The sequence below is a fragment of the Lacerta agilis genome, chromosome 5, assembly GCF_009819535.1.
Source record: "Lacerta agilis isolate rLacAgi1 chromosome 5, rLacAgi1.pri, whole genome shotgun sequence".
NCBI lineage: Eukaryota > Metazoa > Chordata > Lepidosauria > Squamata > Lacertidae > Lacerta > Lacerta agilis.
Window position 1 is genome coordinate 7822669 of NC_046316.1, and position 23249 is coordinate 7845917.

Below are 23249 nucleotides of genomic sequence, written 5' to 3' on the forward strand. Positions count from 1 at the left end.
TCCCAAGAAGCAGGCGTCTTCTAATTTCGTGACTGCTGTCACCATCTGCAGTGATCATGGAACCCAAGAAAGTGAAATCTCTCACTGCCTCCATTTCTTCCCCTTCTACCTAACTGTGAATCAGTATAAAGTGATATCTGTTCTACAGGTGTGTTGTTGCCAGAAACAAAGGAGTATGCTGAGTTTGATTTATGGGTTTTGAACGGCACCTTCCAGGTGTTGGATTAAGCTTGATAGGAAGATTGGATATTTTTCCCTAACTTTATGCTTGCAAACATGCCCTTTCTCAGTGTCCAGACACTGAACAGGGAGATCAGTGGCTCATGCTGGAAATCCTCTCTTACACATTGGCATGAGTTCCAGAGTATGTCGCAGTGGTGCAGAAATTGACAGAATGGGTGGAACGGAGGGGTTATAACCAGTCAAACACCTCAGAAGCTAAATCCTCCTCCAAAGACAGCAATCTCCTATAATGCAGGCAAGGGGGGAACCAGCCTTTGGGTTGTGACATACCTGGGCAGGTAAGCCAATACTTCTTCCCCACCAAAACATTTAACAGAAGCGCCAGTCATATCAGCTGGAAAATCCCCCAGAGCTGTCTGGAAACCCATTGGATCCATCAGCCTTCAAAGGAAGGCCATCTTAATAGGTCCCCCACCTCTGCAGAAGAGAAAAGGTGCTGAAAGCCTAAATCTCAACAGGAAGTGATCTGACCACAACAAGGGAGTGATGTCAATATACCCCACTTTCAAACCACCCTCTTCCTGTCCAGTTGAGAAAACAAGGTCCAGGGTGTGGCCTGCCACATGCATTGGGCCAGTGACATGTTGAGACAGCCCCATGGCAGCCATGAAATCCTGAGCCACTTCAGAGCCAGTTGCCTCAGTGTGGATGTTGAAGTCTCACAGAACCAGCAGCCTCTGAGACCAGCTTGGCCAGCTCAGGCAGGGAGACTGCTGGGCATTGAGGTGGGCAGTAAAGCAGCAGAACCCCTAATCCAGGGGTCAGCAAACTTTTTCAGCAGGGGACTGGTCCACAGTCCCTCAGACCTTGTGGGGGACCAGACACACACACACACTCCCCCTCCCTCCCTCTCTCTCTCTCTCTCTCTCTCTCTCTCTCTCTCTCTCTATATATATATATTGGGGGGGTGGGGTGAACGAATTCCTATACCCCACAAATAACCCAGAGATGCATTTTAAATAAAAGAACACAATCTGCTCATGTAAAAACACACTAATTCATTCCCAGACCATCTGTGGGCTGGATTGAGAAGGGCCTTAGGTTGCCTGTTATCTGTTCCAATTGCCCAGTGCCAGCAACACTCATACTAGGTCACCTACTGACAGCTTCTAGGAGCCACGAGTGAGGGCTGAGTGCAGGATGGGGACCAAAGGTGGACAAACTACTTCAGAAGGAGAACGACATGTTCCCCACTAGAGGTACCGCCCCTCTCCTAACAACCCCATACACCCCTAGGTCACAATGAGGTATATTTTATATTGAGTTGTGGCAAGCTCCCTCAATAAACATGGGAGTGAGGTAACTTCAAAACTTTGAAACTCCTTGTCAGTAACACTTGATAGGTTGATATCCAGCAGCAAGGAAAACCTGTGACCAATGGAGAGCAGGATGAGGCACATGGTAAACAAAACTGGAATTGTATTTTACACACTCAATGGGGACTAAAACGTAATGATTATTCTGATGACAGTGGTACCTCGTGTTACAGACGGGGATCCTTTCCAGAGGCCCGTCCGTAACGTGAAATGCCCACAACTCAAAGCGCTGTGTCTGCACAACCGTGCGGTGGTGCTTCTGAGCAGGCGCAAGGCGTGATTTAGCGCTTCTGTGCATGCGCGAGCGGCAAAACCCGGAAGTAACCAGTTCCAGTACTTCCAGTTTGCCACGGGACGTAACGCGAAAAGACGCAACATGAAGCAGACGCAACACGAGGTATGACTGTCCTCCGATTAGGCACAAGGCTTCTTCTCAGTCAGAATCACATCACACAGATGTGATGAAGGACTTTTCCCAAGGTTAAGAGTGGTAGACTCGTAATCTGGTGAACCGGGTTCGCTTCCCCGCTCCTCCACATGTAGCTGCTGGGTGACCTTGGGCTAGTCACACTTCTTTGATGTCTCTCAGCCCCACTCACACCAAATCCAATCCCCATCTAAAAGCTACATAGTCAGGTTCTCTCTTTCTCCTCTCCACTCCCTCCTGAATGGATGACACTCTACCTGGCCCCGATTGGATGCAGGGTGTCCAGAGAGATGGTCCAAGGTCTGTCCATAGCACGAATTATGCCAATCTTGCTGATGCCACGATTTACAGAAATAAACCATAGAAAAGGTTCGGATTGACACACACCACTACAATGCCATAGCAGCGTTTTGTCTTCACAGTGGAGCTGCAAGGCAACTCTGCTAAGCTGGAGAAGTTCAAGTGACCCGCATTTCACATAGCCAAAGCCTTTATTTTAGCCACCACACGGCTCTGTCTCTGTTCTTTAAGACTGCATGCAATGTGTTCTGTTCATGTTCATGAGTGGAAATGAGATGTTTGCTTGCTGCATGGGGTAGACTTCAAAGGATTCGGATAAGTATCTAAACTAAAGATGGATACTCTGAATCAAGATCAAGAATTTTAGCACCAAGAAATGTTGGCTTAGCATGTATCTGAAGATCACTATAGCCTCCCTTGATCTCTTAGCTTTGGATGAGTTCAGATCTAGGGCCAAACTCTTTGCGATGGTGGGCCACTGCTGATATGAAACTGATGGGGCTTAGCTGAACCTTACAAGCTTTATGCATCCCTGGGGCAGAATCTGCCAGTGTTATGGATGGCATCATCATTCCTTTGCATTGTTAAGAAGCACTTCACACCATGTGTGTATCTCATTTTGATCCTAGCCGTGCCGCATTTCAACTTTCATCTATGGAATTGCTGGCTATAAATAAGGATCCTGCTTGTGACTGACATTTGAACTAGCACAGAAGAATGACAGACATTTAACCCAAGTAGCGCTTTATTTTATTTTATTTTTTTTATTTTTGTGCTAGGGGCTTTGCTATGTCCTTGGTAGGAAAACTGTGTTCCAATAAATACCACCCAGATTCATCCGCTCAGAATTCTTCCCTGCACTTCAAAGGCAGATCCAAGCTGAGTGGGCAGCTGTTTTGTTTTCATCTTAGACTATTTTTTTTAAATTTATTTTTGGCTTTAAGCTACAACTTGGATTCAGCTAGGACTGGAACTAGCTTCTTCATTAAAGAATAAATGTTCCTACTTCTCATCGTTTGCTACCTTAATCACCACTAGTTGCAGATCAGTCAAACCCTCATTGGCTGGCTTTTGTATTCATTTGTGTGGCAAATGCCTACTACGATTTCTTGAGTTACCTTTGTATTTTGGCCAACAGCGTATGACCACCAACTTAAAAGGGCACTCCATGCATTTCACAAACTAGACTCATTGCTGGCAGTTAATATATCACATGACACTTTTATTTTGCTGTGAGAGACTTAACATGGTCACCCATTTGGATTATGATCCAGTAAGTTTAACAACGAAGAGACAGAAAGTCTAGAGAAGGAGGAAAGGATAACTTTTTGAGGGGGGGGAATAAGCTCAATAGTCATTTCACAAGGAAGTGTACAAACAGATTAGTTGCACGGATGCCATTGAAACAAATGGATCCAGTAATTTTCAAAAAGTTATTTTGGTGGTGAGGCTCTAGTTCATAGAATCATAGAATCATAGAGTTGGAAGAGACCACAAGGGCCATCCAGTCCAACCCCCTGCCAAGCAGGAAACACCATCAAAGCATTCCTGACAGATGGCTGTCAAGCCTCTGCTTAAAGACCTCCAAAGAAGGAGACTCCACCACACTCCTTGGCAGCAAATTCCACTGTCGAACAGCTCTTACTGTCAGGAAGTTCTTCCTAATGTTTAGGTGGAATCTTCTTTCTTGTAGTTTGAATCCATTGCTCCGTGTCCGCTTCTCTGGAGCAGCAGAAAACAACCTTTCACCCTCCTCTATATGACATCCTTTGATATATTTGAACATGGCTATCATATCACCCCTTAACCTTCTCTTGTCCAGGCTAAACATACCCAGCTCCCTAAGCCGTTCCTCATAAGGCATTGTTTCCAGGCCTTTGACCATTTTGGTTGCCCTCTTCTGGACACGTTCCAGCTTGTCAGTAGTTGTAGTGCAAAGACACAGTTTGAGAGGGGAAATTATACAAATACTGTAAAACACTAACACAGTGGTTTTTTTTTTGTAGAGAAATGTACATTTTAATAAATAAGGATTTATTCATATTATTATTACAGAATTGAAATAAACACAGCTCAGTGGTAGAGCACATGATATTTGCATACAGAATGTTCCAGTTACAGGTAGGTAGCCATGGTGGTCTGTGATATCTGAAGAAGTGTGCATGCACACGAAAGCTCATATCAATAACAAACTTAGTTGGTCTCTAAGGGACGCGGGTGGCGCTGTGGGTTAAACCATGGAGCCTAGGGCTTGCCGATCAGAAGGTCGGCGGTTTGAATCCCTGCGACGGGGTGAGCTCCCGTTGCTCGGTCCCTGCTCCTGCCCACCTAGCAGTTCGAAAGCATGTCAAAGTGCAAGTAGATAAATAGGTACCGCTCTGGCGGGAAGGTAAATGGTGTTTCCGTGCGCTGCTCTGGTTTGCCAAAAACGGCTTAGTCATGCTGGCCACATGACCCGGAAGCTGTACACCGGTGTGGCGTTCACCCACACTTCGGATTGGCATAGAAGGTGTTAAAAGGAAATAACCAGTAAGAACCTTGAGGGGGCGGAATTATGTGGGCTATATAAACCCCTCCCGGGGAAGGAAGGGGGTTCTTGAGGGTCTTAGTTCTTTGGTCTGGGGTTCGTTGGGTTTTTGGTTCTTTAGTCTTGTCTTTAGTCTTTAGGCTTGTCTTTGCCTAGGGGGCTTGTTGTGGGTATTGAGAGGTTGGAAGAAGGGTGGCAAGGGAAGGAGTAGGAGCAGGGATGGGAGAATTTGTTGGGCACTGTTGTTAACAAGAACACAACCAAGAAAGTACTGTTTATTCAGAAACCACATGCTTATGTACTAAACTTCAAATAAAACAGTTTTGTTCCAATATTCTCCTTGACTGAACTGAGTGAAGTAAATACCAGACAAACTGGTTGGTGGCAGCGGTTAATTAATAAAGTGGTGAGTGCAGGTATCAACGGACCGTTAAACGTCTGGGGGACCTGTGCAGGTGGAGCGAACCGCCACAAGTGGTGGCACAGCGGTGGGATCAAAAAGTCCAGTGACTGGAAAGAGAGGAGCAATACACCTGGAAGGGAGAGAGGATAAATCTGGAAAGGATATTATCCCGTCCTAGGGTGTAATTGTGGAGACTCTTGATCACTGTGAGGCTGAGAAAGAATTAAGAACTGGTGATCTCAAAAGTTATTCTGGCAGAAAGGTTTAAGTTGTGGTCGGGGGAAAGTACGCTGGAAAAGGTTAGAGAAACAACCTTAGGCGTGACTTTCAGACCATAGTCTTGGAGAACCTAGCCCAGAAAACAGACAGAGAAAAACGTTCTTTTCTTTAATAGACTGTTCGAACTCCTATTTTTAAGAATATGCCACCCAAAAAGACTAAGAACCCGGTGAGGGAATCACCTATAGAAAGTGCTGAAGAGGAAAATGGGGACCTGCAAGGGGAACCAGGCCCTATTGAAACTCCACCTGCGGGAGAGAGTCCTAAAATCTCTGAGGGTTTTGAAAAGTGGAAACTAGAGCAGGAATATAAACTGAGAGAGATGAAAAGGAAATTAAAGGCTGAGCAAGAAAAATGGAGGGCTGAGCTGGAATTAGAAAAAACTAAATCTGAGAAAGAGGAGCAAATGATGGAAAAAGAAATGCAGTTTCAATTAGAAATGAGGAGATTGGAACTGACTGCAATGAAAAAGCAGAATAACAGTAACAATACCAATGGGCAAACACTTGTGAAAATAGAGTTAACACGTTTCCCAGAATATAAAGATAGATACCCCACAAGCATTGCAGCAGCTCCAAGGTTAGGAGATGAGATTAATGAAATCCGAGACTATGTGTATGATGGACCCAGATATGGGGGGAGGAATTGGGAGAACAATAAAAATAATACTGAACAACATCGAGGAAAATTTACCTCAGACTCCAATAAGGGAAATTACCCCTCAGAGAAGGGGCCCAATGAAAAGACATCCCTACAATCAGGGAGTGCTGAGGGAAAAGTTAATGAACCCAACAAGACAGATCCTCCTGAAATCTTTTGTGGGAAATGTGGGAAAAAGGGTCATCGGAGGGATGAATGTTGGCAAGGAAAAGAGAAAATAAAAAGTCCCACAACTACAAAGAAGACATTTTGTGTCCAGGCTGTAGAGCAGGGCCCAACTGACTCGGTTGTCATGGCAACCAACTGGAATACAGTTGAGCAGGGGCCCAGTGAAGTAGCTGAGGCCAAGGTGCTACATTGTAATACAATCCAACATGATGGACACCTATTACAAAGTGCTGGGGAAAACATTTGGGTAGAGGGAAACAAATACCGTGGGCTGAAGGATACTGGCTCACAAATCACAATCCTTCACCCCGATATAGTAAAATCGGAGGCCATCATTCCCGGGAAGACTATAAGAATAAAGGGAATTTCCAAACAACCTGAGGTACTACCGATGGCAAAAGTTGATATTGGATATCAGAGTTGGTCAGGGCAGTGGGAAGTAGCGATCTCTGAAGAGATTTCCACCGCAATCCTTATTGGTTGGGATTTAGTAGAACATGTGCGAAGTGCTTTTATAGTCACCAGAGCACAAGGGAAGTTATTGTTGCCCAGGCCTGAACAAAGTGATACAGTTGCTGAAACCACTAAGGAAGGAGAGCAGCTGGGGGGAAGAGTGTCTATGGAAACAAGAGACGCTTCTTTATTTCCCCTGACTAATAGTCAAGCCTCAAGCTTTATGGAAAAACAAAAGGAGGATTTAGAATTAAAACCCTATTTTGAGGCGGCAGAGGTAAATAAAACCTTAACTCCTGAGAGCCCAGAACGATTTAAGTTGGACCAAGGCTTATTATATAGAGAAGTTCTTATCAACCCAGCAAGGGGTGGTGGTGAGATACAACCACGATTGGTGGTTCCAACTGAATATAGGGGCAAGATCCTGCAAAACACACACAACAGTGTGTTTAGTGCACCCATGGGGATTAATAGCACAAAATACCTGACATTCAGGATGGACGATGAAATCTGTAGTGTCCAACTGAATGCATCAAAGTCAGTCAAGTCACTAAACCTTCAACCCAATCTAGACTATAGTAGTCATGTTGTTAAAAAAGCCCGTGAAATTGGTAAAGGAGGGTATACCTGCAGTGTGACCAGTGACCTATCTGTGAGATCAGTTAGAACAACTAGTCGTATTTATGCTAAACCATTCCGCAGTTGGAAATATAGAAAGAAAAACGTCCTGGAAGTTATAGCTGGCATGGTGTCCCATCAACTTGCTATGAAAGTGAAAGTGTTTCCTACACTAGAGATTGTGTGGTGGGAAGATGGGAACCCTGCTGCTCATGCAACACAAATAAATGTCCAAGATAAACGTGGTTACACAGCGTTAATGTGGCCACCACAGCAAAGACATAAAAAAGTAGTCTGCAAATTGCTCAAAGTGGGAACTGATAAATCAATACAGACCAAAGATGGACTGACAGCAAGGGAGATTGCTATGAGCAATAAGCAATCAGAGCTTTTTAGCCTACTTTCATTGAGTGATCACGCTTGTATAGAAAGCTTCAGCAAGCTGACTAAAGAAAAGAAGCTATCCATAAACTTATGAAAACAGTTCCCAGTACATTTAAAAGCCAGACAACCAGTTCGTATGCAGCTGTTGAGGACATAGAGATGTGTGTACAAGGCCTCGAGCTTGAACCCTTAACAGAGATCCTGAAGGAGGGAGAAGTTGGTCCAAGAGAGCTTTTGACCCTGAGAAACAAGGATTTTACACAGCTTGGAATCCACAATCGTAACAGATGCATCGAGTGCAGGGATCGGAGGTGGACTGTGTCATACGGCAGAGAAAAGACTGGTGCCAGAGAAAGATTCTTCTTACAGCGTTTAAGGACACTAAGGAGTGTGAAAGTTCCCTTAACATCGTCGCCGATGCCCTATCCAGGAGACCGGAAATGGAAGAAGAAGAGTGAACTACTGAAAATAACCGTAGTAAAATTGTATATATGTTGTTTTGGGGGGTGGACATCCATGAATAATGAGGTATGTTTATGTGTAGCAACTGACAGTTGATCAGGAGGTCACTTGGCAAAGTGAACCCTCCTGAATCAAACTTTCTAAAGGGGGGAGGTATGTGGCGTTCACCCACACTTCGGATTGGCATAGAAGGTGTTAAAAGGAAATAACCAGTAAGAACCTTGAGGGGGCGGAATTATGTGGGCTATATAAACCCCTCCCGGGGAAGGAAGGGGGTTCTTGAGGGTCTTAGTTCTTTGGTCTGGGGTTCGTTGGGTTTTTGGTTCTTTAGTCTTGTCTTTAGTCTTTAGGCTTGTCTTTGCCTAGGGGGCTTGTTGTGGGTATTGAGAGGTTGGAAGAAGGGTGGCAAGGGAAGGAGTAGGAGCAGGGATGGGAGAATTTGTTGGGCACTGTTGTTAACAAGAACACAACCAAGAAAGTACTGTTTATTCAGAAACCACATGCTTATGTACTAAACTTCAAATAAAACAGTTTTGTTCCAATATTCTCCTTGACTGAACTGAGTGAAGTAAATACCAGACAAACTGGTTGGTGGCAGCGGTTAATTAATAAAGTGGTGAGTGCAGGTATCAACGGACCGTTAAACGTCTGGGGGACCTGTGCAGGTGGAGCGAACCGCCACAACCGGCTCCCTCGGCCAGTAAAGCAAGATGAGCACCGCGACCCGAGTCATCCGAGACTGGACCTAATGGTCAGGGGTCCCTTTACCTAAGGTGCTACTGGAAAGAATGTTCCAGGTTCAAGCCCTAGCATCCCCAGATTGAGTTTTGAAATCCTTCTGCTCAACTCTGGCAATGCCGAGCTACATGGAGCCGTGGTCTGACTCAGTTATCAGGCAGCTTCTTGGTCGTTACGCCACAAAATTAAAATCAATTTTCTGTCACCGCATGGTTATAAGCCCATACCTTGTGTGTTAAATGCCTGGGGCCTGTCTGTGTGAAAGATAAAAGAAACAAGGAGAAAAGGAGAGAATGTGGCCGTGTTGTTTATTAAGAGCAGCTATTTCAGTGCTGACACCGCAGGTTGTGCATTTAAAAGCTCTCTGTTCGCATTTTCTCAGCATGCCAAGATATGCTGAAAAACTGGCCACTGAAATATAAAGCAGGAAACACATATATAGCTTTGGAAATTCACTTCTTTGGTTACATAAAAAGCAGCCAATTTTCCCCCCTTCTCAAACCCTGGCACCTCCTCTGTTCCAAATGTTTCTCCGCTTCTTTTAACATTTTAAATGCTGGCCAGAATACACATTGGTTCTCAGGGAAGGTGACAAGAACAGTTGTTTTTCAAAAGAATTACTAAGGCCTACAAAACAACAACAACAACAACAACAACAACAACAACAACAACAACAATTTCTTGATCCCCCTGAAGATGGAAATGAGCAGTGGGACTTGAGTCAGAACACATGCTTGATGCACAAAGCTGTTTCCCAGTGTGGTCCTCTAGAGTGAAATGGTGAGGGTTAAATACTTCTTACTAGAGCAATTCAACCAATGTGGTCAAAGTCAGACATATGAACTGAATCCGGATGAGTTGCACTGTGCACAGGATAATATCCAGGGCTGGCCCACCCATGAGGCAAGGTGAAGATCCCAATGTCAACCTTTCTCTCCTCACTCCTTGTTCCTGATGCAGATCTTCCCTGACCCCTTCTTCCCTGGTGTGTGTGTGTGGGGGGGGAGAGTGCCATTTTTGGGTCTGCCTCAGGTGCCATAATATATTGGGCTGGGCCCTGGGGGATACTCAAGGATCATGATGGGCTGTGCAACTCTTTTTGGCAATCATGAGTAAAAAGTAGTAAGTCAGACTGAGTGTCTCCAGAACAGAAACAAAAAGAAACTGACACCATGTATGGAAAACACCAGAGTGGGGAGTGGGGGGAGGGGAGCTGGACTCCACTTTGACAGACAGCACCTTCTTCCAATCCAGGGCCAATCTTTCTCTCCCCACCCTCTACTATCTATCTATCTATCTATCTATCTATCTATCTATCTATCTATCTATCTCAGTGTTTTTCAACCTTTTTTGGGCAAAGGCACACTTGTTTCATGAAAAAAATCACGAGGCACACCACCATTAGAAAATGTTAAAAAATTTAACTCTGTGCCTATATTGACTATATATAAAGTAATTCTCTTGAATTTTTCAATTTTCCCCACGGCACCCCAGGCAACATCTCGCGGCACACTAGTGTGCCACGGAACAGTGGTTGAAAAACACTGATCTATCTATCTATCTATCTATCTATCTATCTATCTATCCGCCACTCAGGCAAACCTGGAATCCTGTCAGTAAATTTCAAAAAAGCTTAAGGAAATATAGTCGGACCTTGGATCCAAAACGCCCTGGAGCTCAGAAATTTTGGCTCCCAAACACCACAAACCCAGTTACAGGTAGGTAGCCGTGTTGGTCTGCCATAGTCAAAACAAAATTAAAAAAATCCTTCCAGTAGCATCTTAGAGACCAACTAAGTTTGTTCTTGGTATGAGCTTTTGTGTGCATGCACACTTCTTCAGATTCACAAACCCAGAAATGATTGTTCCGGTTTGCAAACTATTTTTGGAAGCCGAACGTCCAACGGGGCTTCTGCGGCTTCTGATTGGCTGCAGGAGCTTCCTGCAGCCAATCAGAAGCCACGCTTTGGTTTCTGAATGTTTTGGAAGTCGAACCGACTTCCGGATCGGATTCCATTCGACTTCCAAGGTATGACTGTACTGGGTTAAATCCCACGGGCAGAGAGAAGGCAGACCTGCTCAACACCTAGTTTGCCTCTGTCTTCACCTGAAAGGAAAGCAGTGATAACAAAATAAACAATGCAAGGAGTGGGGAGCTGTAACCCAAGAGAGGAAAAGAGGTGGTAAGTAAAGGAACCCCTAGATACTTTTTGTTCAGTCGTTCAGTCATGTCCGACTCTTTGTGACCCCATTGACCAGAGCACGCCAGGCACGCCTATCTTTTACTGCCTCCCGCAGTTTGGCTAAACTCATGCTAGTCGCTTCAAGAACACTGTCCAACCATCTCATCCTCTGTCACCCCCTTCTCCTTGTGCCCTCCATCTTTCCCAACATCAGGGTCTTCTCTTCTCTTCTCATGAGGTGGCCAAAGTACTGGAGCCTCAACTTCAGGATCTGTCCTTCTAGTGAGCACTCAGGGCTGATTTCTTTGAGAATGGATAGGTTTGATCTTCTTGCAGTCCATGGGACTCTCAAGAGTCTCCTCCAGCACCATAATTCAAAAGCATCAATTCTTCGGCGATCAGTCTTCTTTATGATCCAGCTCTCACTTCCATACATTACTACTAAAGGTTTGTTTGTTTGTTTGCTTGCTTATGATGTGCTGTCCCCAAGGGACTAAAGCTGTACTAAAAGAGCTTGGAGATGTAATCTCAGAACCTCCTTCCATAATTTTTGAGGACACACAAACACAATTGAAACAGTCCAATGGTCTCCGAATGCATTCTATAAACCTTGACACAGGAGGCCAGCCCACTACTTTTAATTTACTGCTTCCTGGGAGACATGCATCAAAAATATATAGAAGCTGAAACAGAAATGCCAGACATTTTTTTTAAATGATGTGTTATCAGAAACTTCAGCCTAGACATCTTTGGCAAGCGCCAACTCTGAGAAGCATATTTAGCAGTTTTCCTCCTTCTGGCCACTAGGTGGCAACAAACATGTAGCATTCAAAATCCTACACTAACTATGACTATAGTAATAATACATAGTTCAGAGATATACAGTATAGTACCACTGTGTCAGTCTTGGGGTTGGCTGTGTACAGATCTAGTAGATATTGCCTGTCTCTTTCTTTCTCTCACACACAGCATGCAATGGCTGAACTGTAGAACTACTGACAATTAGGTTGAGGTGAGAGTGAATTTATCCTCGAAGTGTTTATCAGATAAGTCACTGCAAATCACTTTGTGCTCCAAACTGGAGAATGCTGCAGACCACTCAGAAAAGCTCTGAAGGACAGGACTGTGCAAGGCAATGGCGAAAGGGAAGGGTTACTTCTTTGCTGCAGATGTAGCTACCTCACTTGCATTTGAGGTTTATTCTTCTTATTCCAGTACTTTGAGGCTCCAGTACTTTGGCCACCTCATGAGAAGAGAAGACTCCCTAGAAAAGACCCTGATGTTGGGAAAGATGGAGGGCACAAGGAGAAGGGGACGACAGAGGATGAGATGGTTGGACAGTGTTCTCGAAGCTACTAACATGAGTTTGGCCAAACTGCGGGAGGCAGTGAAGGATAGGCGTGCCTGGCGTGCTCTGGTCCATGGGGTCACGAAGAGTCGGACACGACTGAACGACTGAACAACAACATTCTTATTCCGCTTTCTGGTCAGCTAAGGACTTGGCTGAACTCGTGTTCAGTGGGAGATGGTGATTAGGATAGATCATACCAGCTGCCCAAGTTACTGCCATATCCCACAGAAGGACTGGGGCTTCGACAGAAGCACCATTTGCGTCAACTGAAAACCCCTCGGGCTGGATTTTATTACTAGCAGAAGTCAGAACCAAGCCTTCCACTAGCGCAAGGGGGCTTTTTGACCCTCTCTTCCCCCATGCATCCCTTTTCCTGCCCCCTCCCCTCCTTGGCTTGGGTGGTGATGGTCAGGGGAACCACTGCAACAAAGATGCGCAGGGAGGAGAGAGGAGATGCTTCCATCTGGTCAACTTAAATTCTTTCCCTGACAGAACAATCTCCTTAGTACTACGCTGAGTTCCTCACATGACCCGGATCCACCAGCCAGGGGAGAGAGGCATAGCTGTCAACTTTCCCTTTTTTGTGGGAAATTCCCTTATTCCAGCGCCATAAAAGGGAAGGTTGATAGCTATGGCCGTTTCCCAATGCAAGAAAAAGTAAGGTTTACAGCTATGGAGAGAGGAAATAATTTCAACAGGTCCATGACCTTTGTAGAGGGAAGTAGTTGCTGTAAGGCTCTGATCCACACTAGGGAGGAGGAGGAGGAGGAGGAGGAGGAGAAGAAGAAGAAGAAGAGGAGGAGGAGGAGGAGGAGTTTGGATTTGATACCCCGCTTTATCACTACCCGAAGGAGTCTCAAAGTGGCTAACAATCTCCTTTCCCTTCCTCCCCCACAACAAACACTTTGTGAGGTGAGTGGGGCTGAGAGACTCCAAAGAAGTGTGACTAGCCCAAGGTCACCCAGCAGCTGCATGTGGAGGAGCAGGGAAGCAAACCCAGTTCACCAGATTACAAGTCCACCGCTCTTAACCACTACACCACATTTTGCCACATGAGGTGAACCACAGAATGGCAGCACCCTCCCCAACAGGGAAGAAGGGGTGAGTAAAGATCTACATCAGGAACAAGGGAGAAATACTTCAACTCCACAATTCTATGATGCTATGAAGATCTACATCGGGATCTGCTGGCCCTGTGGATCCTGCCACCTGGGATGAACTCACCTTGCCTCATGGGTGGGCCGGCCCTGCTAGGGAGTGGTGCTAACCTTATTTCAATACGAATTTAGTGTAATGTGCCATTGAAATTGTTGTAATAATATTATGGCATCTGTTTATAGAAAACTTCAACAATTTTATTTTTGGTTTCCTGTTTCTTGTTTAGTCTGTTTCTTGGATGCTTCTCAAATGAATTTTGTATATAGAAACAGTGGGAAACTTATGAGCTGAGATGAATAAAGAACGTGTGAGTGAGATTTCCTATTCAGAGCGATTGCCACAGCAAGATGATTTCGGGTGATGGTGGTGGTAAATTAGCTGTGCGTGTTCTGTATCAGCAAAAAAACAAAGTAAGAAATACTGTTATTTGTAGCAGATGCTTAGGCAGGGACCCTTTTCTTGTATTTAGTCTATATTGTGAGTGTTTTCAGATTGGTTTGCATCATTTTTGATCAGATGGAACATTTCAGCCTAGTAGTACACAACACTAAATTAAAATGAAATATTTTTACGCTTCATTATAAGACTTTCTTACAATGTAACAAGGATATTTTCCTCTTACTTCAGATAGGTTTACAACTGACTCATCATATTTAGATAATGTCTCTCTATCAGTGATCTGAACAACTGTCTGCTACACAATATGACTTAAGGCAACACGTGGACCAAATAATGTAGGGCAAAATGTTTCTTTATAATGTCAAATAATATGTAGCGAAATTTCTTTATAATGTCAAATAATATGCAGCGAAGACAGCATTCCGGATAAGTACACTGTTTCGGTGTAATCTTCTTCAGTTCATAACTATAAAGAATAACAAAGCAGAATATATACATCTAATCAATCATATAAAGGATCATATAATGGATAATGCTCAGCATCAACAAGAGTCCAAAATAATATTCAGAAAAAAACTTTATTTCATCAGTTGGTACTACGAGATCTTGAGAAGTTGGAGAAAAAGGGTCCTAGAGCTAGAGACAATTTGTCCAGAATTCAAAGTGAGAGTCTGAGAAGTTTAGCGCAGGATCGGGACATAGTTATAAAACCTGCCGATAAAAGGGGGAGGTATAGTTATACAGGATACCCAACATTATATATTGGAGGCAACCAGATTATTATCAGATGATAAATTTTATTGTCAGATCAACAGGGAAATTTCGCTGCATATTATTTGACATTATAAAGGAACATTTTGCCCTACATTATTTGGTCCACGTGTTGCCTTTTTTTCATATCCTGCTTGTAGTTTGCAACACAGGGGTATCTTTTTTGTATTACACAATATGACTTAAGCTGCCCAGATTGCCAGATACTGCTGATTTGATTAGCATCCCCTTAATTCCTTCATCCAAGTCATTTATAAACACATTGAATAATGGGCACAGGACAGAAAGCTGCAGTTCCCCACTTGTCGTCGTCGTCCCCCCGGATTATGAGGAATCATCAATGAGTATTCTTTGGGTTCAGATAATACAGCAGGCATAGGCAAACTCCGGCCCTCCAGATGTTTTGGAACTACAATTCCCATCATCTCTAGCTAACAGGACCAGTGGTCAGGGATGATGGGAACTGTAGTCTCAAAACATCTGGAGGGCTGGAGGTTGCCTGTAATACAGTATTAACCCATACAAAGATTCCCTTTACAAACAAGAAATAAATAAATAAATATAAAAACATTACCCACCTGTGAGTTCCATCATTAATGAGAATAAAGGTTCAATAAAGTCTTAGATGAGCCAGACATTTGCATATACTGGTGACACCATCAATGAAACATGAGTCAGCAATGTGATGTGGAGGGATTTTTACAAACAAGTTATGCGATTCTAGGATACATTCAGAATAGTGTCCAGATGGATTAATTATTCACTAAGTAATACACTTCATTTCAAACTCCGCAGTTAAGTCACAAAGCCCTCCTGCTATTGACATCTTTTGAAAATTCACTTTTGAACACAACTGAGGATTCAGCAATTTTTTGTCAATATTGTACAAAATAATGAGCTATTTGACAGTTCTCATCAAACAATTACAGGAAACAGACTTAGGTACTGAAATTGAAGAGGCTGCCTGGAACAATTTATGGGCAAAAAAAATAAAATCCTTTAAGTTCAGTGTCAACCCATATATAAAGTTAAATTATAGACAGCCTTTGACACCTTTAAGATATAGCTACATAGGCAAAGCATCCTTATCAATGTGCTGGAGAAGTTGGTACAACATTCCGCATGTGGTGGTTATGTGAACTTGCACAGCCATTCTGGGAAAGTGCATTTGAGGAAATAAGCAATATTTCAAATTGGTGTGCATGCTTTGAGCAGTGCAACTGATGCGGACAATTTTGTTGATACTCAAATGAAGATTCCGATGACAGGCATCCACAAAACTTGCAAATAAGCTTATGGCAAATTTTGATAAACTAATCTTTTCTTGGGGCGAGGGAAGAAACTCTATGTTTGTTTGATATTTTGTGGAACTTTAATTTTAAAAATTCCATTAAAAAAAACCTCAGGTGTCCAGATCACAAGTTACTCAGGCCTCACCTAAACCGCTATGTCCAGTGCAGAACAAATGCAGTTGGAAAAAGGTTGGGTTTTATTCAATGAATGATTCACTCAGAGTTGAGCCATTGACATTAATGACCATGGCTGGTCATTTAAATTGGTCTTCTTTGAGTAAAAGTTGGTTGAATACAACTGACAACAACAATCTGTAGAAACGGAACCAATGGGCTCAGATTAGGAAAAACTTCCTAGCACAAGTTGTTTGACAGTGGAACAGGAAGGCGAGGGACTGACATTTGTCAGGTATTTTTTTAAACAGAGGCCGGATGACCACCTATCAGAAACGCTGCAGCAGTGGATTCCCTGCATCAGCAGGAGGTTGGACCTTTCAATGATTCTTTAGATGTGCTGCCTTTGAAGTCTCTTTGGAAACTGCAACTAGCTCAGAATGCATGCTGCTAAACCCCTAACTGGGACTGGACAGCATGCCACTCCTAAACCAGTTGCTCTGTCTATTTTTGAGCCCAATTCAAAGTGCTGGTTGTGACCTTTAAAGGCTTAGGACCAGGGCACCTGAAGAACCACCTGTCACCTATGTGCCTGCACATATATCGGAGGCCTTCTGTGGTGCACCTGTCCTCTGAGGCAAGGAACTCTGGCAATTGGAATTGTCAATAGTCTGGAGCAGTAGAGGTGACCGGGGCTAAGTGTGTCTGTGCTGTACAATTGGACAGAAAAAGCCGCTGTACATATTCAGTGTTTCATATATTCCCTAGCAGTGAAACAGGTTCCTGGGTTGCCCTTGGTGGAGTCAGACTTTTCAGCATAAACTGAACCAAGGCTGCTAGGAAAGCAGTTGATTAACTATGACCTATTGAGGCTCTGAATGGATGTGTTTACATGCGCTATGCTTTATGTGCCTATTTTGGATGGTGCACATTGGGGCAGCCATAAGGTAGCAAGTGAGTTCTTCAAAGGAATAGCTAGAATCTGAAGGTTTAATACAACATCTCCGTTCCGTTGCCCTCTGTGTTACTAATTGTTGTTGTTGTTGTTCAGTCGTTCAGTCGTGTCCGACTCTTCGTGACCCCATGGACCAGAGCACGCCAGGCACACCTATCCTTCACTGCCTCTCGCAGTTTGGCCAAACTCATGCTAGTAGCTTCGAGAACACTGTCCAACCATCTCATCCTCTGTCGTCCCCTTCTTGTGCCCTCCATCTTTCCCAACATCAGGGTCTTTTCTAGGGAGTCTTCTCTTCTCATGAGGTGGCCAAAGTACTGGAGCCTCAACTTCAGGATCTGTCCTTCTAGTGAGCACTCAGGGCTGATTTCTTTGAGAATGGATAGGTTTGATCTTCTTGCAGTCCATGGGACTCTCAAGAGTCTCCTCCAGCACCATAATTCAAAATTCAAAATGGGTCTCTCAAGAGTCTCCTCCAGCACCATAATTCAAAAGCATCAATTCTTCGGTGTTACTAATTACTTTTCTTCCTATTGGTCGTATAGCAGGGAGAGTTGTAGTCTCTTTTGACCAGCGATGCCAAATGCACAGAACACCAGAGATGAAATTTCAGCCAAAATGGGCTTTGAATATTATGGAACATGTTTCCTTATCATTAGTGATATGCATCTAGCATTGCTAATTCCCACGGGAGTGTTTCCATAACCAAGTCCCACAATCATGGTTAGAAGGAGTTTTATTTTTCCATTGCACAGAAAACAGCATGGCCAAAAGATGCTTGCAAACACAACACAGAGAGCGTTATAGCACCATTGGTTCAATTCCTCAAAGAGTCTCCTCAAACAGTGCACGGGGGGGGGGGGAACCATCAGGAATATGGCACCACACATAGAGATTACTTTATAACTTGATCTGACACACACTAGTGACAGCCATCCATTTCAAATTCCTTTTGAAATGTACGAGAAGAGAAATGCAACCTGTGTCTGTTCATTCCTTTATCACAAGAAGTATTTCGTATTTTAGCATTGCCCAAGCGATTCTCCCCCTTCTTGAGATAAGTTGCAAGGGCAGATAATAGAGGGCTAAAACTTTAGAATCAGGTGGGAGAAGGAACTTAATAAATGAATGGTCTGCATGCCAGAAGCCAAGGTAAATGGCCAGTCAATTCTGTGAGGATGAAATAGAAAAGGGTCGATCAAGTCCTGAAAAGAGACTAAATGGGCATGATAACATCTTCTCTGAATTCCTGAAGATCATGGGAAAAAGGGGCAGACAATAGCAATCCACTTTCCTATCCAAAGCCATTCAGGAAAATACAAAGAGTGAGAAGTGTCACAGAGAAAAGGATAAATGGTTTGAGGGGGGAAAAACATGCTGGGCCCGAGTTACCGCTCTGCAGTTGATGCTCGTGATTTGCCAGCACAAATTACTTAGCCTTATTAAGAGTTTGAACGCAGATTAAAACCGATACCAAGAACGCCTTCGGCACAAACCGCGGTGTTATTTCACTGCGCATGTGATTGTGCCCCAGGAGGAGCAACGAAGCTGCTGCTTCTTTTTGCAAAGGTAAGACCAATATTTGAGTTGCTGAGAAACCGAATTTCCCTCCCCTTTGTTTTTCTTGTGTTGGCTCTGAGCGGCTCACAGTCCTGGGGGGGTGAGGCTGAGGATCTCGGAGGGGCACGCAGTTGCCTTCCTCCCCGACTGGAAATGGGATGGGGGAGCTCCTAGGGGGGCGTCCAGGATTGCATTCCAGCAGACGCAGAGTTATTGGGGGGCGGGGGCGTACAACAATGCAAACGTACCGGGACGAATCCAACCTCCCCCCGCCGCCCCCGTACTCAAAGCGAAGCTGACAACGGAGAAGCCCGGACGGCGCGGAAGTGATGGAGGAAGCCTGGACCAAGAGAAAGTTCTTGATCGCCAACACGGTGCCCAGGGGCACCTTCTGCGCAGGTGAGTCGCCAGCCCCGGGGGGCGGGATTCCTTCCCGGGCGGGGGGGGGGCATCGCCTCTGCGCAGCAACAGCAGCACTAGCTCCGCGGGCCGGGAAGAGGAGAAGCTCCTTCCCGGGCCGCGCGGGTAAAAGACGCTTCATCTCCCCGGCCGCGAAGGCAGGCAGGCAGGCGTCCGGGCGGGGCCGGCGAGGGGTCCTCTCTGCGCGGCACGCGAAGGGTTAAGCGCGGGGCGGGGCGGCGGCGCGATTGGTGCGAAGTTTGGGGGTGGGCGGGGCCGCCGCCGCCGCCGCTGCCCAGAATCGCGCAGCCTGCAGGGGAAGTCAAGCCCCGCCTCGCGCCCCCCCCCCCGCCCACCCCACAGCGACGGGACCCTGAGGCGGACGCAGCCCGGGCGGCGGCGGCATCGCTCCCTCCGACCCTCGCTTGCTCGCTCGCTCGCTCTCAGGGACCGGCAGCCGGAGAGCCAGCCCCGCCGCCGCCGCCGCCAAGGAAGCCGGAGCCCCCTCCGCCCGAGCGCCCCGAGCCGGTGCCTCCGTCCGCCCGGCTCCTTTGTGAGGAGGAGAGCAGCCGACAAGTGCGCGCAAAGTCCGCCGCTGAGGGGACGCGCTCGGCTTGCCTGGTTCGCGTCGCGGCTCGGCTTCGCCGGCACATGGGGCGAGCGGGAGGCGGAGCGCGCGCCGGCGGCCCAGCGGCGCGGCAGCCGAGGCGCCCCGAGGCGTGAGGGAGACCCGGCCATCGCCAGGCAGGTACGAGTCCGTCCGGAGCCCGCGCCGCCAGGGGAGGGAGGGAAGCAGGCGGCGGTTGCAGCCCGGGCGTCCCAGGTGTCCGCCGGTTCGCGGCTGCCCAGCCCCGGGGTCCCGTCGCCCGGGCGGCTCCCGTCGGGAAAGCGCGCGGCGGCGGCAGCCTCCTCCTTAGGAGAAGCTGAATCCCCCTCGCTGCCTGCGGGGAAAGCGGGATCCCTCCCGGGAGGGCGGCGGCAGAGACGGCGCTTCCTCGGGCCGGGCGAGCGGCGCCGTCGGAACTGCCCGCTACCGGGCGGATCGCGGGGCAGCCCGTCCGCAGCGATGCCGGTTGCGGATCGCACAGTGTCCGGACTCCGCCGGGCATCTGAGCGGCGAGGCTGTGCTTGCTGGTCGGTCCCCCCCCCCCCGGTAGCATATTTGGAGCAGACTTTAAATCGATCAAGCCAGCGAGCCAGCCAGGAATTGGGGGCCCCCTCGGCCTTCGCCAAAGACACGCGTGCTTACTGTCGTGGGGATGCTGCGCGCCCCCTTACTCTGTCGGCGTTCGCACGTGTATCTTTTGCCCCCGGCACCCACCCCCCTCCCCGCACGCCCCGCAGCACCGCCGGCGTTACAAATTTGTAAGGTAATGGCAGCGTGTAATTATTTGCTTTGTCGGAGGCTCGACGCGGAGTGTTGTTGTGTGTCCCGAGGGCAGGGAACGTTTAAATCGGGGAGTTTACAAGGGGGAGGAATTCGGCGCGTGTTGGGAGAAGCGGGAGCTGGAGCAGGCGAAGCGAACGGGATTCGCGGCCGTGGATGGGGCGCGCGTTGGTCTTTCAGAACAAGAGTGCTGCTGGAGAAGTACTTAAGAAACGAAACGATTTAAATCGGTGCGCTTTGAGCTTCAGAGAAGCTGAAGACCATCGGATGCAAAGCTGCGCTATCAGCAGTTACGCAGAAAAACAGCTTTTCTCTATTACAGATACCCCTCTTCTCTTTTAAGAAGTGCAAGGCAACTTTTTAAGGACCGCGCTAATTATTATTGCAATTCTTTTTTTGGGGGGGAAAACAACATACAGTTTAATGGATTGTGCGTTTCTAAAACTGCCGCAGCGCGATTTGATCTTTACTACCGACCACTTTCGTTCTTTTTAATTCTGATATAAAGTTTTGAGTTTGGTATTTGATATTTACAGATTCCCCCCCCCCCCTTTCCCTGCTCTCCTATTTCCAGGTTGGAAAGAAGAACGAATTGGAAACTAGAGACAATACAGCTTTTGAAATGGAAATTCAGTTTGTGCTGCTTTTTGTGGGCGTCCTTGTGTTTGCTGATTCTGTGAGAGGTAAGTGGAGAGGGCCCCAGGCTGTCTGCAAATGGTTTTTATGCTCTGTATTTTTGCCCCATTGGAATACATTCTCTGTGTGCATTTGAATTCCTTCCAGAGACCTTCTAATAATATAATGCTCCTTGTTGCATAGAAAGCTTCCTTGCTTTTTGCAAATGGGGCGTTCTATCTCACGGAACTATTGTGCTCTCTTTTTGGTCCTTCTTTCCTGCTAGGCAGGTGTGCTCTGGGGGGGCTTTCCAGTTGCTGTTATTTCTTAGGTGTGAAAATACGCAGTTGGCTTCCAGTTTTCAGTCTGGAGTAAAAGGAAAACAATTGCATTCCTCGGTGGATCAGGAGAGCCTCTCCCCATCTGTAATCTCTCCCAGCCGGGCTCTGTGTATTCCCAATAGCGCTAAACTAAACAAACAAATCCATTAAGTTCCCCCAAGTGACAGGCAAATGACAGTTCTCAACAGCTAGCACATATTTTAGCACTGGGGTTTCAGTGTGTGATCAGATTCCCTTAAACAGGTTGCATTACCAGAGGGAGGCTGAAGAAAAACAATAACCAAGGAAGTAGAGTGTATAATTCCTTATAAAGAACAGAACTTAACAGAGGAACAGTTAGGGGAGCTGGAGCAGTCATGTTGACGCTAAGAATATTGGTAAACCAAAACATGTTTTTTTCCTCATTTGACACATAAAATGCCCTGTTGAGAGCACTGTTCAGTTAAAGCCACCTTAGCTAGGTATTTTACTTAGTGTGCTTTTGACGATGGGTACAAGCACTGGTTCGTACCATTTTAAGGTGGGTGCCAGAACTCTGTTGATAGTTCTGGACTGCACCCGTGAGCTGCGGAAATAGGGAAGAGTCATAGCTTAATGGAAGCATCTCGAAGGCAGGGATGGAGGGAAACTGTCTGAACTTTGGAGAACCACTGCCAGTGAATTTGGAAGTAGATGAACCAGGTATGAACCTGTCAAAGCCCTACTCCCAAGAATTAGTGTACACTTAGTTAATGTGTGTTTCCTCTATTGTGCTCATTCCCTAGCATATATCTACCATTTCTGCTGCTGGCCTTATGAAAAGAAAATAGCATATGACTTTGAAAGACCTGAAGGTCCGAATGAAGTCACAGTACGGAATGAACTGAGACGATGTCATACATTTAGATTAATATATCATGCAGAACTCAAGGAAGGATCCAGAATGACTTACAGGCAATAAGGGTGTTGTGTTTACTTTGAATGTGAAACTGATTTGAAGTACTTTTTTTCCAGTTGTTTAACTGAGTGTTCAAAATGCAATGTGGCACTTGCCTTCAAGTCTCCCCGAGTAATGATATTTTATTCAACTAAGAGCATAATGGCTTTTCTTTTGGACTTTGTCTACAGAGGAAATGTGATACCTGAGACAAATGCTGAACATTTGTGAACTTTTGATTGCTAAGAATAGGTTTGTGATTTTTTAAAAGAAAAAGCTGTAATTACAGCACCATGATGCAGTGTTGATGGAACACGGTATGTCAGTGCGATAAAGTGGCTGGCTTAAAGATCACCGCTTTGTTGCAGTCTGAAAAAAAAGAAGCTGTAGTATATTTCAAAATGAATGGAGAACCATTTTCTGCTAGAAAGTGCCACAGTTTCTAAAGGGTACCTGTGGTGTTGTTCCTTCTCCCATGGGTGTTCACTGCAGTTATATAAGAGTTTCCTATTTCAGCCACTCAGGTTTTGGGTGCAGTACGGGGTGAAGTAACATGGTTAATTTGTGTTAAGGAGGAATAGCTGGGTGGGTTAGAACAGGAACATTTAACTGGCAGCCTTGCAGGGCAGTTTGGTTATTTGTGGCCCTGCCAGGTTTTAATAATGGAGTGGTAAAACATTTGCTCTACTTCCAGACGTAAGGAAAATGAGATTTCTTGCTCCCCAGTTGGTAAGACATTAAGAGGCCACACTGTCTTAAGTATGTGTCATAATTATGAAGCTCTTACTAGAAACAGTAATGTCAACTTTATTATGCAACTTGACCATACAT

At 45.8% G+C, this 23249-nt stretch overlaps 1 protein-coding gene across 4 annotated transcripts in view; it reads left to right on the forward strand.

The window, feature by feature from the left end:
- Positions 1 to 19808: 19808 nt before the first annotated feature.
- Positions 19809 to 23249, forward strand: part of FGFRL1 (fibroblast growth factor receptor like 1) — a 164466-nt gene continuing 161025 nt past the window's right edge. Inside the window, exons 1-2 of one of the 4 annotated variants that reach the window (XM_033148390.1) lie at positions 19809 to 19903; positions 21121 to 21229. In XM_033148390.1, coding sequence (XP_033004281.1) covers positions 21169 to 21229 — 61 coding nt within the window. In that variant the 5' untranslated portion in view covers positions 19809 to 19903; positions 21121 to 21168. Of the gene's footprint in view, positions 19904 to 20485; positions 20530 to 21120; positions 21230 to 23249 lie in introns of those variants that run through there. The other 3 variants (XM_033148387.1, XM_033148391.1, XM_033148389.1) reach the window with 3 other exon arrangements.